General features: G+C 44.5%; 1 protein-coding gene across 2 annotated transcripts in view; it reads right to left on the bottom strand.

The window, feature by feature from the left end:
- syde2 (synapse defective 1, Rho GTPase, homolog 2 (C. elegans)) overlaps positions 1 to 26,221 on the bottom strand; it is a 42,096-nt gene continuing 15,875 nt past the window's right edge. The window contains exons 4-9 of one of the 2 annotated variants that reach the window (XM_069521593.1): positions 20,324 to 21,444; positions 15,877 to 16,003; positions 8,269 to 8,450; positions 7,471 to 7,702; positions 4,881 to 4,936; positions 3,822 to 3,957 (exon numbers count right to left, since the gene is read on the bottom strand). In XM_069521593.1, coding sequence (XP_069377694.1) covers positions 4,923 to 4,936; positions 7,471 to 7,702; positions 8,269 to 8,450; positions 15,877 to 16,003; positions 20,324 to 21,444 — 1,676 coding nt within the window. In that variant the 3' untranslated portion in view covers positions 3,822 to 3,957; positions 4,881 to 4,922. Of the gene's footprint in view, positions 3,958 to 4,880; positions 4,937 to 7,470; positions 7,703 to 8,268; positions 8,451 to 15,876; positions 16,004 to 20,323; positions 21,445 to 26,221 lie in introns of both variants that reach the window. The other variant, XM_069521592.1, reaches the window with a different exon arrangement.

The raw sequence follows: 26,221 nt of genomic DNA on the forward strand, positions 1-26,221 counted from the left end.
TAAAATAATATACTTTATTATGACCATACATTTCTCAGGATCAGTACAAAGCAATGTTTCTGTTTTGTTAAGCGAATCTTTCCACTTGGTATTTTATCTCCAGAGGACAAAGAGGACAAGACCGATCGATGTAACATGAAAAGTAAAGCAGGTGTTTGATGTTGATTTATGTGGAGACGGAGATTAATGCATTTATAATGAAACTGCATGTTGCTCTTACATGTGGCGGATTGCGGCTCCCTGCAGGATGGAGCAGTAGAAAGGACCGTGCTGCCTAAAACAGGCTTCATGCTGACTTTAGACCTCTTTTCTAAGTGTTTTTAAAATTTGTTTAAAATATCAGTAAGAATTAATAATTCAAAAACGTCTTTCGATCTTTGAACGTAAGCAGCTTCTAGATCTGGAAATCGAATTATCTCAGTGAGTGAGGCCCTGGTTGTTGTTGTGATGAGTGGACAGATGGTTTGAAGGGATCCCTGCTGAAACTGACTTTCACTACACAGCAGCCACATCTTCACCACACGGCAGCGGGATCGGAAACAAGACACCGTGTAGGAGGGTGGAAAAATATACCAACAGAAAAAGAACCAAACTCCAAACCAAATATCCACCTGCTCAACAAATTCACTCGCTATCATTGGTTCCTCTTGTTTAATGTTTAATTTTGTTATTCTGACATGATTCAAATAAAAGAAGTTAATTTCATCTGCACCGTCACATTTGTTGAAACATGAATATGTTTTGTGTAGCGATGAGTTGGGACTGAAAAGGAATGTTTTCCTTTAGTTAAAGTGAAAGCTTGTACATTTTGAGGATTTCCTGTTTCTTTATCTTTAGAATACTTTGACAAACACACAAGCTGAAGACAGAAAAGTTGTGCGTTTTCCCAATTTTTCAACATTTCATAGACTAAATTAATCAAGAACTGGAACGTTTCTGTCTGTCTTCAAGTCCTCTGGAGAGAAACAGGAACGACGATGATCTATCTGAGAAACAGGGTGACGAACAAACGAGCATACATTACAAAATAGTCTTTTTACACATAAATATCAAATAGAAAGGCAGATGAGAGGGAGCCTTGTTTATGTCAGTAAAGCTTTTGACCATGCAACGTTCAGTACCTTAAAAAAACACAACAACATGAACACAGCTTAGTCCACCAGAGACACAATGTCAAATATACATGTATACACAATATAACAAAAATAACAATATCACTTTTTCTGCAAGGGCACGATTTTATCATATATTTTACAGCTAAAGTTGTACCATTAGTCCAGCACATTGAGATGTGTACAGGTAGCTCGAGGGGAGGAAAAGCGACTACTACTACAACACTACGAGGTCGTCGGAAGTATTTAAATATGCCATCGAAACAGAAGCTGTAAAAATAATATACTCCGAATACATTTATATAATTATATACATATACATATAGGTTAAATACTGATCATTCTGAATCCCTGGATTGCTGAGAACAAAACCTTTGTCGATTTAGGCAGCTAGCTAAGATTGTACTAACTGAACCCCGCCGCTAACAGCTTCCACCGCCGCTCGGGAAATTGTGCTTCACATTTGAGCTGTTTCTATTTCACGGTTTCGCTAAAAGCTGGAAGAAGCAAAAGGGTTTTTCAAGGAGTAGTTTTCTTCTTCGAGAGGTTTATTGAATTTTTTGCCAGAACATCAATACAACTCTCGTGTCTGGAGCTGGTAAGCTAGCATGTCGCGACGTATTCTGGGCTAATTTCAAATAAAGAAATTCTAGTTGTATTTAATCAGTTTGAACGTTTTCTTATAGACTGAACCGTGTTAGCTGCAGGCTAGGTGTTACCCCTGCTCGCAGTGTTTATGCTAAGCTAACAGCCTTTTGATTTGCTTAGCATTGAGCGTACAGACTCGACAGTGATATTGATCTGCAAGAAAGTTCATGAACAAAATTCCCAGAATGTTGGACGATAGTTTGGAGCCACATGAAACCCACTCTCTCTTGTTTCGTTGCCTGATCGTGGAACGTAGATCATCTCGTACCAACTCTGAGAAGTTTGTCGAAACATTGAAAACGAAAGAAAATACATTTCAACTCGTTTTTTCTTTCATATTCATCTTTAAGAGGTTTCAGTTGCAGCTGTTTCTCTCGGTCCACAGCCAGAAGATATATATTTTACTGCATGATCTATAATGACAGTTACTGCCTAACTCATAAGTGCATTATTGTTGTACAACATTTAGTGTTTCATACCTCAATAGAAAAGCTCTCTGCTGCCTCAAAAAATAAGAAATCCACCCTGAAATAGAACGAACAACAAGTTCCTCCTGCGATACACTGATTTCACATGAAGTCAAGTTTACTCATCAGACGGATTTCCTTGCATTAACGAATGTTTTTGAAAAACACATTTTAGCTCCTGGAGTATTAGAAGATTTAAACTGGATGAAAGCTTGGAACTTCCAGGAATCCAGTTTTTCCTTCCAGCAGAGAGACGAACGCTCGGGTCAATAACAGTGAGGTTCAATAACAATATGAGAACGTATTCCTTCTCTCTGATTCCAAAAACAACATGGGGCCTTGCACATGTTCTGAATTGATTCAATTACTTCCTTGAATATTTATAATCGAAAGGCCAAATGTCTCCGAGGGTTGTCCTGCCAGTGAATTCATATTAAAGTCTCCAACGTCCAAATGCTGCTTCAGATTTAGCCAATTTCAAAAAGTTTGGAGTAAGTGTTCATCACTGATAAAAACTTTGCCCCATATTACCTAGGGTGGATTTGTACCTGCATTTTCAAAGTAAAAACTCTTCACACGTATCACAGACGCTGTCCTGTATCAGAGGAGGGGTTGCGTTTTATTCCAGGCTGGATTCTGATCTCAACGTACCACCTTCGCACAATTAAGGCACCTTTTAAACCCCTGAGGGGTCAATGGGTTCTTCTAATAAGAAGAGAAGCAACAATAACAACATGGAACACAGAACTGGACTGAAACAAACCGACAACAACACAAAGTAAGACAGTCGACAAAATAAAAGGAGAACAAACACATTAGGAATGTCTATGGGTACAAATGCCAGAAGTGCCCTGTTACGTTTCCTCTCATCTCATCCTTTAGGGTTTTACAGCAGCACTGCACGACACGTTGCCATGGGGACCTCACAGGGTCTCCATGGAAACAGTGTGGCGTTATCCTGAAGCACCTTGATTTGTAAAGAAGGTCTTCCTCGAACCTCGTCGGGCTTTGTGTGTGTGTGTGTGTGTGTGTGTGTCAGTATCCGACGTTGAGCTTGTTCTTGTTGAGCTCTCTCTCCAGGTTTCCTATCAGCGTGTCGATGCTCTCCTGCAGGTCTCTCAGGTTCACTCTGTTGCTCAGCACCGGGCTGATGTCCTGGATCTTCATGTAGGCCTGGTACGTGTGCTCTCTGGGCAGCCGGGGTGGCAGGATGTGGTCGCACACCCTCTCCTCTTCCTCCTCGTCCTCTAACGGCTGCCCGTTGCCTGAACTATCGCTCTCGACGTGCCTCTCCTCTTCCTCCTCCTCGTCATCCTCTTCAACCTCCTTTGCCGCATCCTCTAAAGGAGGTGGCTCCTGCTTAGCCGGATCGCATGCAGGGCGTTCCACCTTCTGTTCTTTATCTTCCTCTGCATCCTCAGGCTTCTCCTGCTCCTCCGCAGCTGCCTCCGTATCCTCAGAGGGAACATCATCATAGTCCGCCTCCTCTTTGCTGGGAGGGAGCAGCATTTCAGAGGGGAAGTAGCTCTCGCCGCAGCGGCTCCAGTCCCCGGCGTAGCGGTTGCTCGGGCTGTCCAGACGCCCCGGTTTGGGCCGCAGAACACCCGCCATCTCCGCCTCAGAGAGGTTCAGGACTTGGGGGCGCTCTTTCCTCCGCCGCAGAGGAGGAGCCGAGAGGTGGTCTGATGACGCCAGGGGCTGAAAGGAGGACTGTCCATGTGGGTCAACAACTGGAGGAGCAGAGAGGAACAGAGACAAAAGACAGACAGAGTTAATCAGATGTACAGTAAAAAAAATCCTCAAAGGAACATTTTGGGAAAGATTCAAACACTGAACCATTTTAACTTCTGTGGTAAATATGGAGCCAATTTGTTTGGCTTTGCACGAGGAGTTATCTATGTATATCTATAATTATATACAGGAGTTATCGTTTGAAAAGAACGTTCCCCAAAATGATTCAATATTACAAAAGAGAAAAAACCAACACCTCCATAACAAAGTAGTTTCTGGCCATGCAGATGTTTTTATTTGCCGATGTTTGTCTCTGATATTTCTACCACCACAGTTTCCACAGTAAGAAGTTCTGTAACTGATCTCGTAGAGGATCAGCCTGTCAGCGTTAGTTATTTTATCTGAAGTAAATACTTCAGCTCCACAGAATATTAAGTATCTGAAAAGATTGTGATCAAGAGAAGAATCACAGGGACCTCTTGACTTCCTTTGATTTGGTTGCTGGTTATTTCCTAAAATAATACGAAAATATTAGACTATTTTCTAAATAAATTAAACTTTATTCTCTTGATTTTTTTCTTCAGTGTGGCCTAAAAAAAAGAATCAACCATAAAAATTTTAAATATAATAATAATATGAACTTTTCTCTCTCGCTGCAGTAAACTCAGGAAGTTCTGGGAACCCTCATTATATGACACCTGTTCTGATATATAATCCAGATGTGAACATGCCGTGCTCAAAGTCAAACACATGCTGAAGTCACTCCAACACACCGGTGCCAGCCTCCTACTCTTTGTTATCAACTGTTTGACTCAACCAAAGCTTAAAAAACGAACTGAACCGCGTTGACAGATCATGAAAGAATGATGTGACCGTGCCAAAAACACTGAACACTCCAACACAACCAGCACAGTCCGGTTACCTGTCTCTCTTTATCTCTGTGAACCTACACTGGTTGACACCGCTAGCGCTCGCTTACTGGATTAGAAAGGAACAAAAAAAACAAAATAAAAATAATCGTTAAATGTCTTCGTCAGCGTTACAACATCAAACAAAGCAGAATTTTATTTTGTCTCTGTAAATTACAGCGGAGGAACTTGACGATTATTTCCCAGACGCATTTTTGACTAACAGCTTTTCCAGCATCACGTGCTTTACAAAAATATATAATGATGAATTATGATCCGTGCCGACTCCGGTTCATTCATCAGGAGCGTGTTTATGAGCGACGGTTGCATGCTCTGCAAATCCCGAGGCTAAAGACTCGGGCAATTATCACCTAAAACAAACAGGAATTATCCTCCTTTAAGAGACAGCGTGTTATTTCACTTCAGACGTGATTCACTGATGATACGATTAAATTATCAGCTGTCAGCAGAGAAGACAGAAGACGGGAAGCAGTTAGAAATAATGCACGTTAGAAATGTACATTCTGTGCTGCTCCTCGCCTCAGTCTGTTCATCAGCAGCTTTTAAAACTTCGAGCTGATGAATAATTACATGTGTCGACTCAATGAAAAGTCTTCTAGGTACGTTTTGTTTTCATCTGTGTTTGAATGGTTTTCCACAAAACCTGGTGGAAGGATGTCTCTAAGCCTTGTACTTGTGTCTTTGTGAGGACCGTGAGGACATTTTGGGAAAGTGATTTTTTTGCCGGTCCTCACTTTCTGACCCACTGTTAAACGGGCAGTTTGAGGGTTAGGACTTTGTTTTCACGTTAGGCATTTAGTTTTGATGTTAAGGGTAAGGTGCTACGGAATGCAATATGCTAATGAGTGTCCTCCCTGCGATAGATGCACAAACATGTGTGTGAGCCTGTGCGTGTGTGAGGCGTGAAGAGGCGGCTGAAAATATCCCATTATGGTTGTGAAATGTTAGGGTGAAGCTTCAGGGGCTGAGGGCTAAGGTTAAGCCTGGAATGTCTTTAATTATAGTCCGGGCGTCCTACGCTCTGAGTCGGGGAAGCGGACAGACTGGAGACATCACTGACGGTGAGACAGAGGCCTGAACCTGGGCTGGAGGCTTTGTCAAGGTTATTACAGGTCGTTAGAGGCTGGATAGCAGCGTGACATCAGCAGACAGGAGCATAGAGTAAATAGATTAAAAATAAAATACTACAAAAAACTTTGCTCCACGCCACAACTTTCTCCCGTCTTCACGTACAGGAGGACGGACGGTGCTCGACCTCGGCAGTGAAACTGAAAGATTTGGTTCAGGATGCAGTTTAACTCAGAGACGAGACCAGACACAGTCAGTTCGTCTCCAGACATCAGTCAGCAGATCTGGTGAAAGCTGCAGGTTACAGTGAAGAGCTCTGTGGATTTAAACCTTTCAAGGATAAAGTCCATGTGATCCAAGGACGACTCGGAAAATACAGCATGCATGTGCATTTTGAAAAACGTCTCGAGACGAACTGAAGACAAACGAGACAAACGTAGGATTAAGGATGTCAGTGCACTCTGAAAAACACCTGTGTTTGAAGTTATATTAAGAGTTTTAAACTCTCAGAACCTGAATGTTAATAAAACAGGGAGGACAATTATTAATTATTTTATTTTAAATGAGGTTAGTTCAATTCCATGTTGAAGAGTTTGTTTGGTTCTTATTAAATGTTTGATCACATTGTGAGCAGAGCACATAGGTCATCTTATCGTATTTTGATTTATATTCTGCAGCAGCTGAGACTAAAGCAGCCGATCACACTGATCAGAGACAGCGTGAGGACAAATTCATAAAATGGAACCTGTAAGTTAAGAACGTTTGAAACCAGTCGCTGTGACCAGTTAAAATTTCTACACGTACGCCTGCAGCTCTGCCGTGACTCTCAGCTCCCTCGTGAATAATCTTCAGATTCCTTCATATCTCTCGCTGAGCAGACAGCTGCAGCTGGAGCTGAGCGGCTGTGCAGGCAGACAGATGACCTGTGTGGGTAACCGTCCTCGGCTGGTGATTCATCTTCAGACTGGAGGGAGAGGGCGGGGCCACGCCTCAAAAGTTTTGGTTTACGTTAGGGCTCACTGGCCCGGCTGTGATTGGCTCGGTCTGGGATGATGAAGCGCTCTGTGGAGAGTTTCATCTCCGGGGAACAGACAGATGGTGGTGAATGGCTATCAGCTGCACTCGTGCCAGAGGGCGGATAACCTCAGCGATCAAAGCAGCCCGGCCCTTTAACCGAGCTGTGTGGAGCTGAACCACAGAGCTGGTGCTGATCTGAGAACCGCCGGCTTTCATTGAAGGTGCAGATACATAATCTGACTGTAAACTACAGCCGTGATACCAATAAAGATGGACAACGCATGTCCAGTTCCTAAAACATCCTGGAAGCCATCTTTCAACATCATTTGGAGAAAGAGTTTGGGCAACAACTTTTTGTGTCCATGTCCTATCCACTAACATGGAGGAGGCAGGATTTACGACCTATACTGCAGCCAACCACCAGGGCTTCACTTTCAGGGAGCACTCATGTCGTCCAGCTTTACACAGTCTGTGGGTAGAACTTGAAAATGGAATCACCTGGCCACAGCTGCAGCAGGTAGTGCAGGACCTCGATGTGCTTCTTGAAGTGCAGCGCGCTCGCCAGCTCCTCGGAGTCGATGAAGACTCGGTTGGTGTGGCACGACGCCTCCTGACGCTGGCTGAGCAGCACTGGGCCGAAACACACCGCCAGGTTCTGACACGTCATCTTGTTCACGTCCTGGTGCGACGCCACCAGCTTCAGGTGGTTGAGAAGCTTCCGCAGCGTCACCTGATTTAAAGGCACGCAGACAAACAAGACACGGAACATTAATTTCACACTTTATTTTGATTGCGAAAAAATTACCATTTTTGCAAACAAGGTTTTTAGTTAATGTGATATCTCGCAACGCTGACCCCAAACAAAGTCAGCTGACCAATCAGAGCAGACTGGGCTTTATCAGGAGGAGGGGCTTAAAGAGACGGCAGCCAAGTGTCTCAGAGTGAGTAATAACACAAATTAAAATCATGAATCTGAATATGAGCAGAATATTTCTCCATTAAAATGTGTTTGTGGAAAATAAATATATTTTGGACATCCTGGCGACCTCCACGTGACCTTTGCGCCATCTATCATTAATCTGACGATACTTATTTGAAGGTGAAAAGATGAGAACGCGTCATCGGTACAGTCATACATTCACTGAGCCGCCACTAATATCACCCAGTGTAAACGCCTACGCAACAGAGATTTAACAGCAGTAATCTTAACATCATAACCATCATTATCGATGCCACAATTATCCCTTTCACCACCACTTATGTGACACGATTCACTACACAGTTTATCTCCCTCACCCTCTCCACCTCCGGCAGGTTCTCCAGCAGGCTGACGGTGTGCTCCGAGTCGGCCTGGTCGTTCTCGCAGCCCCCTGGCCCGATACGCAGCGGCCTCGTGGCCATGGACTCTAACACGGCTTCGTACAGCTGCTTGGTGATCAGAGGGTAGGGAAGCTCTCGCAGGTAGTCCTTCAGTACTCCTGAGGAGACAACACAGAATTTATCAATATTCATTATCAAAGAATATCAATACTTTTTAAATACTTAAACCATCAATGTGTAACTTCAGCCACTAGAGTCTCTCGATCAAAACAATAACAAAAGACCTAGTTTGATGAAGCAGCAGAGGATCATGGGAGTTGTTGTTCTCCTCACCACCACTGCCGATGAAAAACTACCTGATGAGACTCTGGAGCAATGGTTGAATGCAGCAAATTAAAAATCCTGATCAAGTTCGAGTGAACAACCCAAAAACTGTGGCTGGCAGTGATTTGTCCTTCATCGTCCGAGATATATAACATATATAACATAGTTCAAGTCGACATTTTCTTTTATATATTTAACCGAAAATGTGCCAACAGCTTTAAATCCTGACAAATCACCAACAATCTATCTTTATTATTAAGTCACTGCAGAATGGAAACTTATTTTTTTTGAACAAATGAACCTTGTGAACTCTCCTGGCCGCAGATTGAGGCGCCATTATTTCCGTGGTCGGTCCTGTGGCGTCGGCTGTGATGCCTGATTGGTGTCAGGCGTGATTCCGCAGCCAGAGGTGTTCGGGTGTCTGTGACGGTGCATTCACACCTGTGACCTGTCACGCCCACGGTTCAGACAAAAGCTACGGGGAAAACATGAAACCCACGCTGTCTGTCTCCACTAAGCCCCTCAAATATCGCTGGCATGTCTTTTCATCAAAGGCAAAGAGGAGAAAAAAAGAGAATAAATACGGGAATAAAAAAGGCTGTTGGCAGAGTGACAGCTCTTTGTGGTTGAGTGTCTGCTCTCTTTTCCCTGTGACTGAAGATAGATCAGTTTTCAGACAGGGCTGGGGGCTGTGTAATCAGCAATATTGAATTTGCTCCAGACACTAATGCACACTGCTTTTAAAATGAGCCACAAAAATAAAGATTTTATATGTACGAAGAATTACGATCATCCTCATATGAAGCAGGTTGGTGGTCAAACCATTTAGGAACTACATTTAAAAAAAAACCAATGTTTATCACAAAGAGGTTCGACAACAGGCAAGTGAAGTTTAAAAATACAATTTCTACATATTGGCAGATATTCTTTTTAAAACTATATATAAATAATTTTCTTAAGCAGCATTTTAAAAGCCGGCTGACCAGGCAGCCGTCAGATCAGATACCAAAGGATGACTGAGGGATGATCACTCTGTTATGGCAGCTGGTGTTATCTCATCTGCTCTTCTGGGTTCAAACATGCACCTGAAGATTTCCTGTCATTGACGTTGGCAGCTTTGCACCGTGACGACGCAGATTCGATCACAGCTCTTCTACATCAGTAGCTTGTGTTAACATGCTTATCATAAGATGTGTAATGCTGCTGATGGCTGTTTTTATCCACATCCCACAGGCCTGCTTGTGGACGACACTCCTCACGGCGTCCATCGATTAAAGGACATTTATAACAGACGTTGTCCTGTTCCTTGAAATTCCCAAAGTGGTGACAAAATCCCTGTGTCACAGGTTCTGATTAGGGTGCTGCGAATAAACCGAGACTCGGACCTCGTCACCTCTACGTCACTGGCAACCTGAGGTGTTTTTCTTCAGTGGCGTCTATTTACAGAAAACTACAATGAGATTCACTGTAAATCCGCTGATATCCCCTTAGGCCCGGTGAGGAGTAGAGAAGGCACAGTTTAACTAATTTACTAATCCCAGTAAATCCTCACTCTGCTGAGACTCAGGCTGAATGAAACTAAAACACAAATCCATTCAACATCAATCTCTGGAGAATAAAATGACAAAAGGTTGAAAATGAACCTGATATTTCAGTGAATTCAGGCAACGACACAATTAAATCTCTCGTCTTCTTTTCCAGCAGCTACACGAGCGTAAGAGTCTTCGAATGTGGGATTAGCAGAGAGGGAGGAGGATCTAAATTCGGTTCAGTGTTACAGCACAGAGTCTCAGAATAGCATGAGGTTCACTATCTACGCAGACTCAGCACAGAAACACAAAGTCTTACACTTACACATCAAACCCTCCAACAATCACAAAAACCACAAACATTAAAGTAGCAGGTAGAATAAATAATCACTTCTTCCTCTCAGGGGCCAACTTGTGTGACTGGGTTTATTTAACAAGGAACTGTTTGAGGAGCGATCGCTCATGCACTCAGCTGATTCTCTATGAAATGAGGTGCAGATTTTCACAACCTTCTATATTTCATTTGTTAACAAGGCTGCACCGAAGTTTTCTCAATACTTTCACAGTATTTTCCAGAGCCTGCCAACCACGGAGGCAGATACTGAAGAATGAAGAAATGTAATTGAGACTTAAAATCTATTACAAATAACTGTAAATAAAAATAATTTCACCCTTTAGTGATAATTCAATCCTGTGAATCTGTGTCTATAAGAATAATAAATATATTCAAAACCTAATGTACAGCTACCGTCTGCCAACACACACACAAAACACATTCCTGAGTGTAGCTCTGGAGAAAAACAACAACACTGACACGGCTGTGTTATGTCAGCTCTGCCCTCTCAGCTCAGGCAGAGCGACATAATGACAGCTCTGTGTCAGCGGAGTCCAACTCTAACACAGTTTCAGACAAACAAGCTCTTAAAACCTGATAAAATGTCCCCTGAGACTGCACATGTCCCCTGAGACTACACATGTCCCCTGAGCCTCCGTGGCAGCATGTTTCCATTCTTTCTGCTCATAGTCGCCGAATGTTTCCTTTATCTCTTATCTCCATCAGGTTTGAAATCTGGTACGAGCCAAATATGATAAAGATTCATTCAGTCTCCTTAAAGCTTTCGTGGACGAGCTGATTTCCAAAACAGATAAGACAGGAATGCTTTGTGAACTTCCTCCTGCTTCCCGTTGTCAATCTTTACTCAGATAATAATAATAATCTGCTTGTTACATCGCGGGAAAAACAGTGTTTTCATCCTTATCTCCGCCAAGTTGTGTTTTTTTTGTTAAGCGAGTGTGTAAATAGAACGCAGAGAGATACCACACGACTTTGTGTGAAAACAGGAAGCTTGTGCGTGGCGGACCCTCTGACCTTCCCCTGCGCCGTCGTCTAGACACAACAACAGATCGACTGTTTCACGTTAGCGTCGCCTCATTAAACGAACCCCACAAGTGTTTTCCTCTCACACGCAATTCTTGAAAACGTGACGCTAATTTTCATCTTTCTCTTTCAATACGTTTAAAAAAAAATACACAAGTGAGAGCAACTCTGTGTACGTGCATGTGCACATGTGCTCGTGTTGGTCTGAAGTGTGGATAATGCAGCCATTCAGGTAAATCATTAGCCTGCTATGAGTCAGTGTTTACCTTAGTGTCTTGGCCCCACACACACTCACACACACACACACACACAGTGAAACATGAACACACACTCTCACACTCTCAAGGTCGCTGGCTCAGGGGTGAGCAGGTGTGATTCTCCTGCAGGTGCTTCACTCTCTTTCACAGCCGAGTTGACAACAAGAGCACGCTGAGTGTTTGTCCTCTCACATGTAAACTGTGTCACACAAACACGATGCATGATTCAAGCAGAGTTTCAACTCCACCTGTTTCTAACTTCTCTTTGTCTTCTGCCCATCACCGGGTTGTGGTTGTATCACAGAATCAATGTCAGGTGGATCGTTACTGCTTTGTCTTTCTTGTTTAGTCCAAACCTCTGGACTTGTGTGAAGTGGATCAACAGACCAAAATGTAGTCCGACCAAAAGCGGTGATCTCGGTCTGGGAGCATAGTTCGATAAATTTTTGGGATAATTCAGACTTTCAACTCGATAGAAGAAGATAAAAGAGGAGGAAGAGGAGGATTGTTTGCAGCCTGACGATGAGGACGAATTAACAAATGACGCCTACAAACCAATCAATGTCAAGTACAGGTAGACACAGCCCACGACGACAGGAAGTACATGTGTCATACAACAGTCTTTAGTGCGCTACCTGAACTACAATGTGAAACCAAAACTAAGGAGTTCATCTTCCATATGACTCGTTTGTGTCGTGTTTTATCCTTAAATAAATAAATGAGATGAAAACCCTCCACTGATGACAGACTTGTAAACTGAACAATATAGAAGTGATACCAGAGCAAACCCCTGAGACACGGCTCCACTAGGTTCAGTCAGACGACAGCAGCTTGAAGTATTTTTGATGTGAAATAGTCTTTTTTTTTTTTTTTAAATCAATTCAGACAATTTCAATGTTTCAAATGTGCCACCAAAGACTACAAGCCACACAATGCACCGGGGCACGGCTCTACCTTTGACCTCTTATTCAAACAAAGCAGAAGGTCACTCCTCCTGTCAGTGCTGCAGTCAACGCCTCGCCTGGAGAACAAACAGGGGTTTGTTCTCCATCCGTCCCCCTCCCTGCTGTCTCGCACGCCCCCACAGCACTAGGGGGGGCCAGAGGAGATGTGTGTGGCGCTGCCTTGTCTCCGGTGGCACTGTAAAAACCTTGCGTAGCCCTCCTCCCTCTCTGCCTCCAGCAAACCTCAGTTCTAACAGTGGAGCTCTGACACCGCAAGGATTCACCAGAAACACGTTTGTCTCTGGGTTTTGATCCTCGACCTGCAGTTTAAGACATTTTCAGACAGCCCACGCAGCCCGGAGCTCTTTGTGAAGCGGTCGCCTGCTTCCCCGGCCGGCCCAGGGTTCAGCTAATCCCCCATGCGTGAGGCAAATACCATCTGTGTTTGTTCGGCAACAAAGGGGGCACTTGTTAATGACTTTCCTTGTCTTCACTGGAGTACTGCCGAGGGTGGGGGGGGGGGGGCGAAACAGGGAAGTAGGCAGTGGAAAAGGCGAGTCAGGCAAATTAAAAACCACAAAATAGGATCAATAACTGTCCTGAGCTCTCGACCTGGGACACACAGCGAGGACAGGGGACAAATCACTGAACCAGTTTCCCATCAGCGAGTCTCTTTAGACGCTTTGTTTCCACACAAACAGGTTCGAGCTGAGAGATTAATCATTATTCAAACTGTCCATCAGTGTGTCATTGTTTCATCCAACCAGGAAGTGTTTGTGAATTCTACAACAAACCGTGATTTACTCCAGTTAGTGTTTCAAACATCCGGAGGTCTGATAATGACGCGGCTGTTGATGTGAAGCCGCAAAACAAGGAGACACTGTAACAGGTTCACAGAAAGAGGAGGAGGAACACAAACCGCTGCAGATAATGTTGTTTGCCTTGATTTCGCGCCGCACGCTGCTCACGCCGACGACACATTTCTGCTTCTTTTGAGTGAATTGTGATTTGAAACAATGCAGGGCTGCACACTGAGCATGTTTTGCAAGCTTTGGATTGAACTCTGACCCCCGGGATAATCCCTTTCACTACCTCCGCTTTTAAATTAGCCGTGTGACACGCCAGCCCTCATAGCTCATCCGCTCGCTGTTCGCTTGTTAGCCCTTAGCCTGACTCCACTCCAGAGATTCCTTTACAATCCAATATCCAGCCGTGTTTTTACACATCAATTACACATTCAACTTGGAAGGAATTTCTTAAACCGTAAGGAGATTATGTTTCAAAATACTGGCGAGAAAAAAAAAATGAAATTAGGTCAATGAACCGGTTTTTACTGAATGTTTGAAGCAATTATGTTTTAAGACCAATCCCATGATTATATCTGCCTCCCTCCCCTCCCCCTCCTCTTCCTCTCACTCAGGCCCATCTGCAACAGCAACTTTGCTTGGCAGAGCAAATTTAGGCAACGAGCGAAAACCAACAATCCACGCTGGTGCTGGCCCTTTTTTTCCAGCCCGCTCAACTGTTAACTGTGTTCTTTGCCCTGCCATGCAAATGCAAGTGGATCAAAGCAGGCATGATAGGACGACGCCTATACGGGGCCTCTTCCCAAAACCAACAGCAGCTCCTACAATGCGAAGGGGTTTCCATGGTCTTCCTCTTTTTGTGGGAGAGAAAAAAAAAATCATGACTATGTCGTTTTCTACAACTTTGCCCCCCCCACCCTGGAAATCTGTTGAAGTCATTACTCAACCCAGTGACACGGCTGTTTTAGTCGAATCGAGACTGACAAAAGGCTGCATCCATACCACAGTGATCACGTTGGTCCAGGTCAAATCCATCACTGCAGGCGGTTGATTACCAAAACTGTATTCAAGGCTTCTGTATGATGGTCCCAGAAACACAAACAGTGTCATCGTACTCTAGTGGAAACTCTGTCTTAGTTTACAAATTCAGTTTTTACCCAGTCTCTGTATGGAGAACCGGAGGAGATGGCGGGGCACGCTTGGTTTGGCTCAGTTTGGTTTGATTCGGTTTGATTGGGCTGCTGAGCTTCCTGTGGCCATTCTGACATGAAATCAATGAAGACGAAGAAATCCATACAGACTGGGTTTATTCCACCGCGTGTTCCAGATGTTTGACGCACTCACTTTTTTGAACTGTTCAGACTTAGCGGACTGAGCCACCTCTCCTGATCTGTCCAACTAGAACTAGTTTTCAGTTGAGTTAGAGGCATGTGGCTCTAAAGGGCCCAGACCACCCAGGCCAGATCTCAGCGCGTCAAGTGCTCAGACCTGTCCACTTACAACTCGATCACCCAAGAAATGTGTCAATACCAGGTATGAACGAGGCCTAAAACACAGAAAGGACAGAGCGAAGCATGTCTCAACCACCATCAAGAATGACCTGAATGTACAGCGCAGCGTGTGTGTGTGTGTGTGTGTGTGTGTGTGTTTGTGTGGGCCCTTCCCTCGGGCATCAGTCTATATTGACGACTGGAATGCTTTTACTACAGACGGCAGAGTCACACACACTCTCAGACGTGCGCATGTGCTGACCTATCAGCAGCCGACTCACTGGTTCAGACACGTTCACTGGAGCAAAGACAGGATCAATACTAAATCCAGACTCTGCATTAATGTACGTGAGCTTCTTGTGTAAGTTTCACCCACTAATTGTGTTTTGAAATCCTCCTTATTTATATTCTCTTTTTCTCTTTATGTTTTTGTTAATTTTTTTAAATATTTTGATTGATTAGAATCTTTAACAATCATTTAGGTCATTTTTAAGTTTCCCTGGTTTCAGCTTTTGTTGCTTTTCTTTGGTCTTTGGTGGGAAAGTTCATATTTTTTTATTTTTCAGGACACAAAGAAAATTATCTGGAGACGCCAACTTGGTCCCTGAGAGACTTCGATGGGTTTTGTTCCAGAAGATCAAATTATTCATCTAGAAAATAATCGATCATGGAGAAATCATTGGCCGCAGCTCTGTCAGAGTCAGTTTCATGGGAAAGCTGAGTTTGTTGTATTATGTAAAATCCCAATGGGAAAGATGATATATTGCAAACTGAGACCAGAAAGACACCGGAGCATGACGATCACATGCCTTTTTTTAATCGTGTCATGTTTCTCTGTTGCAGCAGCTCAGTTTACCTGTGATGACGTTGATGTCAGGATACGTGTTTTCACACAGCTCCATGGCGTAGCTGTCCCTCTCGAACGCCTCACGAAGCTCCTTCTTCACCGCCGCAGATCCACACAGGCGGTAGAGACCAACCACCTGGACACACACACACACAAGTAGGTCAAATAAACACGGATGGCTCTCGAGTCAAACAGTTGACGGAGGGGCAGACATCTTTACAGCCTCATCGATCACGATCTGCGTCAGAGCTCAAACAACGTGCTGGACAGGAGCCAAAACCACTTGCACAGAAAAACAAAAAACTCCAGTCGGCTGTCTCTCCACAGAATGACACCTTATTTGGATTAATGACATTTTTTTAAAATATAACCATCAGGCCTCACTCCTTCACAGGACACCCAGTGTGACACAGATCCTGGCTAACACAAGCCTCGAAATCCCTGTGGAGACTGACTCATGACTCAAAAGTCACAAATAAAAGAAGCCGGCATCATTGGCGAGCAGCAGCAGCTCCCTGTCCGGTATCTTTTATTGCAAACCACTGAAACAAACTGGATAAAGTCAAAATTGTCTTGAATTGACTGACCACCAGCTGCCTCCTCTCAGCAGAGACAGACAGAAGTTTCAACATGTTCATTTGAATAAAACTCTTCCTGAACATAAAACCTGCAAAAATGAAATCTATACATCTGACCGTTACGAGATGATGATAAAAGCAGCACTGGTTAAAAAAAGACCCCGGATCAGTGAAGTGACACCGTCAGATATTTACCTCCACCAAGGAGGTTATAATATCAGCACCATCTGTCTGTCTGTCTGCAGGATTACTAAAAACCCACTGAAGCAATCGCCATGAAATTCTAACAATTTTGGAGCAGTTCAATTTTCTTTAACGCAGTGAGAGCTGAAACCCTGTTTCTCACTGAGGTGGTGAATGTGTTTTACTGCTTATGAATTCAACCTTTAAATGGAAAAAACAACAATTTTCTCATTTCATCTATCAAGAGTTATCGTCTCACGTTCAAAACTTTAAACTTTGTTCCAGAAAAAGCCGCCAGTGGCGTAATACTCAACACTTCTGAGGACACGGTTTCATCACTTGGCTCGTTTGAAAATGAAAACGTGCTCTGGGTCACACCAGGCTTTCGCTCTGAGGTGTAATAAAAGTGTCACGTCCTTATGACTGAAAAGATAAACAGTGCGCTGCTCTAAAAGCCGGGCAGACAGCTCCGCATTAAAAATGAAAACACTCGGCTATAAAACATTTATGTTTCTTCGCGCAGGAACTCCGGAGTGTGACCTGAAGGAACTCTGAAGCAATTTCCTCAAGACGTTGACATTTGATAGTTGAAACTCGGCACCAGTGGTCTCTTTGTTATGTTGGGATTAGGCCTGGCTACAGACATACCATAATTTCTCCTACATGTGTCTGTCTGGTATGTGGCATAGCAGACCAACTGGTGTGGTTGCCCCGGTAACGTGTTAAGTCAGTGGGCTGTGAATAGCGGGTTGAGTCCAGAATCCACACAAACATACACTCACACACGCACACACGCCCTGCTGGCCTTTCCGGGCTCCAGCGTAGGAGCACGGCTAACGTCTCCCCGTCCCACCGGAGCAACTATTTGTGAGCTCTGCTCGTCCAGTCGAGCAGCGTTTTCTGAGCCTCACACGAGAGGCAGAGCGGAGGACAGATTAGGCCGGGATTTGGCTTTGTGTGAGAGTAAACACAAGTCACTGGGCACAATGAACAACAAGTCCATTCAGAAAAAAAAGAGAGAGTCCCTATGGGGGGAGAGCCCGAGTGCAGGCGAGGAACAGCTGTTAGCAAAAAGAGGGCTCGCACTCGTGCACCTCGGCTGCCGGGCAACACAACAAGCAGCACCGGCAGAGACCTGCATGTGGAGTGAGGCTGACACAATGACCACAAAACCAGGCCCCTCGAAGTGCAGGAGGCTCATTCAACCGAGCCCGTGATCAAATCGGCTTTTTAACTTTATTAAAACTAAATGAGAATAAAGGAAGGAAACAAAAGTGCATTTTGCTGCTTTAATCCCCGTCAACAAAGTCATTTACTCTCCATAAACATGAGTCACATTTCTATCAGGCACCGGCAGTAAAATCATTATCTGTTCTCACCTTGAAAACAATAACAAAACACCTTTTCTGGCACGACGCAACGAAAGGAATACAAACGCACGTACGTCCAAACACAAGCTTCTGGGAAGAGGCGACGAAAACCAGAAGACAAGAAATGGCGTGCAGACATTTCTCGTCTCCCGGTGCAAGGATTTCTCACATCTGTACACACATACAGAGTAACAGGAGAGGAGACGTGTGCAGAGCCAAAGCTGGGCTACACCTGATCGTTATTACCATCATCTGATCAGCTTATTATTTTTTCAATGAATCTTTTCTTATGTTGTCTATAAATTATCAGAATATGAGAATTAAATGCAGATGTCATCTTCAAACATCCATTTTTTTCCAAGTTCAAACACAAAATTAATAAAAACAGCATTTGTTTCTCTTTATATTTACAGATGTTGAGAGATAAAACACAGATGTTTAATATCGCTGTCGACATGTTTGAAGAAAGCCCTTATTGAACATTTACGTTATGTAAACCCCCGAGAGTAGAAAATAATAACTACGTTTATACATATTTGCATAAACAAAATATATATCTTCTGTCAGGATTTTGGTTCTGTCTAAAATGATGCTGCTGTTTATCTGTTCATAACCGTGTTCCTCTTTCCCTGTCGTGCATGTAGGTTACTTCTCCTTTAATGGGCTCCCCAACAAAACTCCCGTCTCTGCAGTCCTTTCAAAACACCCACAATCCTCCTGCGTCATAAAAGCCAGAGGAAGCCCCGAGGACACGTAATTCTCCGAGACTCTGAAAGGGAGACTCCATTAAAGATCCACATAATCATTTGTGAAGCGCACGGCTACACGTCTGGCTGTTCGTGCTTCGGTGACACGACCCGAGCATTCCTCTGAGATCTGGTGTCAAACCCCGTCCTAACCCCTGCCTGCCAGAAACCTGGGGGGAGCACTTACACTTGATCTCTGACTGATACCCTGATACCCTCTGTGTAATTAAAGAAGGGGCGGGGGTGATTAGACGAAAAACACTGCGAGGGACACGAGACAAAAGTGTCAGACTGAATGGAGAGAAAAAAACGGAGACAGAGACAAAAGAGGCAGATGAGGAGAGACAGAAACAGACGGGAGTCATAATATGAGCAGCACAGAGCGGAGCGAGTTAGAAACAGAGGAAACCTGAGAGAAGCGAGTGAGAGTGATGGAGTTTCAGTGAAGGCTTCAGCTCCAGCATGAGGAGGTCACAGAGGTGAACTTGACCGCAATACATCTCATACAGATTCCCCTCAGAGCGACAGTACCGACAACAGGACTTCTGGGAAGATCCAGCACGTGTATGCACACGATGCACTGGAGCACAAATATGACACAACACAACGTGAAGCGGTTTCACAACAGAGGGTCAACTTTTTGAAAAACCCTAAAAGCGAAAATTGAATATACATAAACCTTAAAGATCCCTTTTCTCAGTTTGGTTCTCACATTGAAGAATGAAAACTAAATGTGGTGTTGACATGTTTGGTTGATTTATCAAATTGCTGCTGAACAGAAAATCTACTTTTTAATCATTAACTTTTGGTTCTTGAAGTGAGGGCGGGGTCTAATTTGACAGACAGGCTGCTTTGGAGAGGTCTAATGTTTTGCCCCAGGCCCCCACTGCCCCTGGCATGTACCCCCCCCCATCAGTCAGGAGCAGTGTCCAGACACTTTTACTGCCGCTGTCTCAGATCTAATTAGGACGGAACGCCACTGCCTCTTTTTCTTATGTTCTTCAAAGAGGACATAAAACACAGAAGGGGGGGCGGGGGAGTGGACGATCACATGATTTACTCCCACATCGCCACAATAACAGTCTGTCAATCCGGAGTCTTTCTCCTCTTTGGATAAAAGAGCGAGTTGCCCTCAGGAGAGCTCAGTGACATCACCATGCAGCGGAGCTCGTACCTAACGTCTCCTGTATCTTTTCTGCTCATGCCGGTCGCCCGGCGTCGTTACTGGCTGCAGGGTGAACACACACAACACAAAGCTGAAAGGATGCTCTGGATGTAGGATTACTTCTCTCTGCTTTTCTTTCACTCTCATGCAAAAATGCATTATAGAAAATGTCCCGCAGCCTTTTCTTCAAATGAACCCACTTCTATTTTTTATTTACACAACAGGATTAGAGTGGTTTTCATCCATACTTTCCATAAAATAAAATTGGTTCAGTGGATTTTGCGTAATCCTGCTCACAACAAACAAACAATGAAAACATAACCTCCTTGGTGGAGGTGATAAAAGCTGCAGCGTTAATCAGATTCACTTGGTTGACTTGTTAGTTGCAGGAGAGTTGAAACACATTGAACTCACCTGGCAGCCTCTCTTCTCTATCTCGTTGATGCACTTGTTTATCAGCAGCGGTACCATCAGTCCCGTGTTCTCCCTCTCCACCACCCGCCACACCTCCACTCCAAACACCTGGGGCTCCCTGTCTCCACCCAGCCGTCCGTCCAGAGAGTTCTGCCACTGCTCCATCAGGCTCAGCTTGACGTAGATCAGCCCCCGCGGCTCCAGCTTCACCGCCAGCTGGTGGGACCGCGTCACCCGGAAGAGCGCGGGCAGCACCACCGTGCCGTGGCAGCAGACGCGGTTTCGTCTCGGCGTGGGCTCCCAGCTGAAAACCACCAGCTTCAGGTGCTGGGCGTTCTCCAGCTCAATGTTGAACGTGTGGTCCATATCCAGGAAGGAAGTGCGACACGTGAGGAGAGCGGTTCGGGCTTTGTTGACCGAGTCCACTTGGATGGCGCAGTAGACGTCTCGAGAGTCGATGCGTGGAGGTTTGAGGTCCTCGGCACCGTAAAAGTGCAGACTCATGAGTCCAGAGATGTATTGGCTGCACTTGGGCTGCTCTGTGAAGCTGTAATGTCTGAAAGCATCGATGTCCAGCTCGGTGCCGTTGAGTTTCGAGCTTCCGCCTCCTTCCACCTCCTTGCCTTTCCCTCCCTTCCCCTCCGAGGTGCTGTGCTTCCCAGATTTGGCCACCAGCTCCGGTGAGTCACCATCACTGAGGTAACCACCTTTACTGGCGGACTTCGAGCTGCCGTTGCTTTTCTTCTTGCTGAAGCTGTGCTGCATGGACACACTGCTGTCCAGGTGGTAGCGCGAAATCACGTTACGGCTAGCCTGCCCACCGCCAGACGCCGCCAACCGCGGAGGGCCTGAAGTTTGGGAGACAGCCTCTGAGTTGTTTCTGGGGGAATGGGCTCGAGGCTCCAGCTGACTGCTGCCGTTGTTGCTGCTGCTCGGTGTCCCCTTGACGCTGAGTTTGCGGCTCAGCTCCGGGAGCTTCTTCATCCTCATGGAGATCTTCCTGACGGTGCGCGGGGACTTGATCTTGTCTGGGAAGGACCAGTTGATGGAGCTGCTCTTCTTGGTCGGGTTTGGGCTGGAGGGAGGCGAGAAGCCGACGGCGTTGGGCAGCTCGGCTCCATCTGCAGAGGAAATAACAAAGCGAGAGAAAGCTTGGTTAAAAGGGGAGGCCGACGTGTTTTGAATTTTCTCCGACACTTGGTTTCAGCAACTGTTCAGAAGATACAAAGGAGAAAAAAGACTGAAAAACCAAAAAGCCATAACTAACAGTCTCTTAGAAAAGCACTACACCTCCGCAGCACATCAAGCGATTAGATTTAAATGCAACCCAGAAATCCTCTGACAGATTTAACACTGAGCTTCACATAAACATTTCAGCACTATATAATAAAGTTACAGTCTATAGATGTAAGCCTAGACAGTCATTTGTCTAATTGATGGTTTTAAGAAACAGAAACAAAATATTCAATCACCAAGAAGTTTCTACGAGGCCTTGAATGAACTTTATTCAGATTTTAGAGGAACGTCATTAGCTGCAGCTTCAGTAAAGACGATGGGAAACGTGTGGGTGGAGACATTAAACTTAACTCAGTGATTATTCAGGATGGGCTGGACCTTGAAGGCAGCTCTCGCCCAACTAGACGTCTACACCGTGAAATTTCAGGGTCTAGAACATGTTTAGTCTACTGTAGTGAAGTGGCAGCCACACTGACATGACATATTATCACTTCATGAAGTGGTTTAGGCCAATCTGTTCGCCACGGAGCAACGCTGACATTTGTTTAGAGCGGTGTTGATGGAAAGCAGGAAAACATTAAGTCCAACGTTTAGTTAGCTGAGTTTTGGTCTCCGTCTTCTACTGAGGTAAATGTTTGGTTTTTAGCTGCTTGAGCTCCACTATGATCTGCAGTTAGCAATGGACAGGTAGCATACAGAGTTTGTTGAGCATAGACTTTATATGAAGATGGATGATATGACAGTTCCCCAACAATGATGCCAAACCATCTCTATCACCCCCTGGTGGCTCTTATTGATTTTATGTCCAGATTTTTGCCAAACTCAAAACCCTGCTCTCAAATATCCCCTGCTTGTGCTTAGATTTGCTCTGCTTGCGCTCAGGCTGCGCGCTTGCACTCAGATGTTTAGCTGCTCGGACAAAGTTCATCCACCAATAGAACACCAGGTGTATTGTTGACAGATAAAGTTGTCCCGCTCTTTGTTGTGGGTGCATTAGCTTTACTTCTTTAGGACCGGGAGTGCATGAACCCGGTTAAAGAAACCGTCGGCACACGACTCTCAGGCAGCGTTTGAATCCAGGACATTTTGTCCTTCTTTGTGGATAGTGGGAGGAAGTGGAGACGCGTAGTCTGTGAGTTAAAACAACTGGAAATGACTCTGATGAGAACAGTGAGTGAATCCAAAGAGTAAAGCTGAGGGCAACAAAACCAAAACAATGAGCTGAAAGACACCAAAACAACCGTTGCATTGAATAATGGTTCTCAAAACTGTTTTCAGAGGCAAACTGATCCATTGTTCGTATAAAAATACAAATTAGAGCCAGTGAATTATTGTCTGAACTGTTTCTTATCTGTGCAGCCTGTATGTCCACAGTCATATCACTGACAATAACAACAGATAACAATGCACCTTGCACATTGTTACTGTCCAGTCCCTGCAGCAGCACAAACATGCACTTCACAGAATCACATCTACTACACTGTTAAAGAGCCCCATCACTCGACTAGACGAAATCCTTTCAGTCATTTTCTAGGTTGAAAAAAATCTGCCAGCCTCGATTTGAGTGATGTACATGGAATTTGTCAAATTCTGGGCATCCTGCTATTCTCCCAACAGGAGGCGTGGGCCTCTCTCAAACAGAAAAACATTCAGGGCTCTTTTAATAAGATTTCCTCTGTGGCTAACCTGTGCTTTATAATCTTTATTGGTAATACTTCACTGCGTGAGTTAATGGGAGATTAAGGCTCGACCACATGACTTAGTGGCAAGAATTTAACTTCTGAAGATCTGTTGCGTGAGTGCTTCCAGACCTGGCCTAGATATTACACAAGACACAGAGTCGAGGGGCTGAAGCGATATTAAGACACTCAATAATTTTATTGTGATGTAAATTTTTACTTGGATCCGCACTTCAAATGAAAATGCACTTATTGTTTTAACTGGCTAATTACTTTCTCTGAATAAATCTCAGAAAAGATTATGACAGAGAGATAGAGAGAAGAGCGAGGGAGAGCACGACCCTGCCAACATCACCAGCTCTATTTTCAGAAGGGACCTGCTGTGCTATTCTGGGACGAGGGTCTGCGAGTGAAAAGGGAGGGAGGCCGAGGATGGAGAGAAGGGAAAGATGGGGGGCAGGAGCAGGGCAGGGTGTAGCCTGCAGATGGGGGACAAAGGCACCCCTTGTCCAGGCTCTCAGAGGTCTGGATGGGCGACTGGAAGGCTGGCAAGCCGGCTGCTGAATGTACAAATGAACACGGCTGTTCTCTCACATTCCAAACCAAAACCATGTTTAGCCTCCTTTTTTTCCCCTCGTAGCTGAATAACTTTCCCTGTCACAGCTTCCTGCCAATAATAGACACAGAGGCGCTCTGAGAAGAGGGGCGGAGGTGCACTGGAGGTGCAAATTCAACCGAACAACATCTGGGGAGGGGTCGGGTAAACAGGGAGGTGCTGCTCGGGTCTGAAAACAGAGAAATCACTTGTAGAGGAAACACAGTTCAACTCTTTATTCTTATATAACCTGAAGCTCTCTGAAGAGTATCTACAAAACAAACTGCTCTGGAATGTGTTGAATATTTGATAGACATCTACTGAACAGTCTTTGGTGCACATGCTGTAAAATGCGTCACATTAAGTGAGTCTGGATGTGGTCGGATAGAAGATGCCGTTGTTGCCACCAATGTTTTTTCTACCTCTGCAAAAGATTTTCCACTGCCTCGGATTTTGTTTGATGACAAATAGATCATCAATCAGATCATTTCTTCAAGACAATCATGTGTAGGATTGTTCGGACTTGGTGGTGGTATGAGCTGTTGTGTTTATTTACAGTAATTAGACTCCTGATGAGGGAACATCTCAGCAAGTAAATATGATAAGTGTATGACCGATAATTGGATACCAAATTTTGGTTCTTCACACTTCTTAATACTTGATGTTACTTCACAAAGGTTCAACAGTCAGTTCTAACTCTAACATGTTTATATAATAGGAACATTTTTAATTTTAACCAAAATGCAAAATCTGACAACATGAAAAATCACAATAATACAAATACAGTCTCCTTTTTATCAATATGAATAAATAAGAACAACCCATATTGATGCCTGTTTACTTCTCTTACCCTCAAACACAAACTGTAAAATCCTTCAACTGTGAGAATCCAAACAACTTCCACCAGAGTTTCATTTCTTTGAAAATCCACATGAACTGGGGCAACGTCCACCAGCTTCTGACAAAGTTAATGACTGTTGCATTGTTAATGACTGTGGCTTCAAACACACACACACACGCAGCAGTGTCTTCTACAGCCTTTGGCCTTGTGGCAGCAGCCATGAGAGTAACGTGACACCTCACTAGCTGAGGTTCAGGGGCGATGGTTTGACACCCAACCCTCCAGGGCCATGTTCCAGGGTCAAAGGGCAAAAGGTCCACATTCCTCTGGGTGACACCTGAGCTGAGCGACTGTGTCCAACCCCCAAACACTTTAACATGCACATGCACTCGGCATATTACTGTAGCGCAAAGAGAGAGTGCATGTAAATATGCAAACATAAAGACAAACACACACACACATGCCCTCTCTGACCCTGTGGCCCTCCTCAGGCATCCGGCCACTGACACCTCTTAACAAAGGTCAGGAATTTATGAGGAGGGTTTATCACAATGCTGGCACCAGACAGGTGCAGGACGAGAGAGAGTGTGTGTGTGAGTGTGTGAGAGTGTGTGTGTATGTGTGTGTTTGTCATTGTTACGGACTCACTATTTAATTTGGCTGATTTTTACAACAAATAAATGAAATAAATAATAATGGTGGTGGTCGACTTATTATACATATATATATTTTGGATAATATAATTATACAAAAAAAAGTTGGTGCTTGGCCGACAAATATGTGACGATGTGTATTTGTGTGTTTGTTTGTGAGAAAGTCGTTGATAGACACTGTCAATAATCTGCTGATTCCCGGTGTCAAACCACCGCTCACTCGAGTGTGTGGGTGTGTCCGTGGAAGCATGTCGGCCAGACGTGCTTCCACGTGCTCCCAGTGTAAAAACAGAAAGGTCCAGAGTGTGCTGACAAACAAGGGGAGGGTAAATAAACGTGTGAATGGCATACTTGTGCCGTGGTTTCTTCGCTCGGTGACCGAGGCCCCGGCTCTGCGCTGCTTCCTCTGCTGTCGGCTCTAAATCAGTCCACAGTGGAAGGCCTTTCAGGGGCCGTTTCATTACAATGGTTACAAAACCCCTGCTAATATATCCAAGCATGCAGGCCCTCTCACTAGCACAACATGGCCCCCTGCCAACGCTGCCCTCATGTAGTCTTAACTCGCCTACTGCTGGAGGCATTCCTGCTCTGCTGCAACTCAACCGACAAGAGCGGCTGCTAATTCTGGACAGTTACCCCCCCGGCCTCCTCGAGCCACCGCCGTCCAAACAACATGAAGGCACTGATGGGAAATTAATGATGTGTTGACAAATAACTTATTTTTATCTAAAAAAAAACTGTTCGGCACTAAACGACTACTGGAAATTTGATCCTAATTTGATGATGTGATTTCACACAGCAGCTCTGCCAAGTTAAATTGCTTCCTTATTGCAAATGAGTGAATGAATTGAAAAATTAGACGACATTAGGCATAGTTACTATTAGGATATATAA

This window comes from Paralichthys olivaceus, chromosome 3, assembly GCF_024713975.1.
Source record: "Paralichthys olivaceus isolate ysfri-2021 chromosome 3, ASM2471397v2, whole genome shotgun sequence".
In the NCBI taxonomy this organism is placed as follows: Eukaryota; Metazoa; Chordata; class Actinopteri; order Pleuronectiformes; family Paralichthyidae; genus Paralichthys; species Paralichthys olivaceus.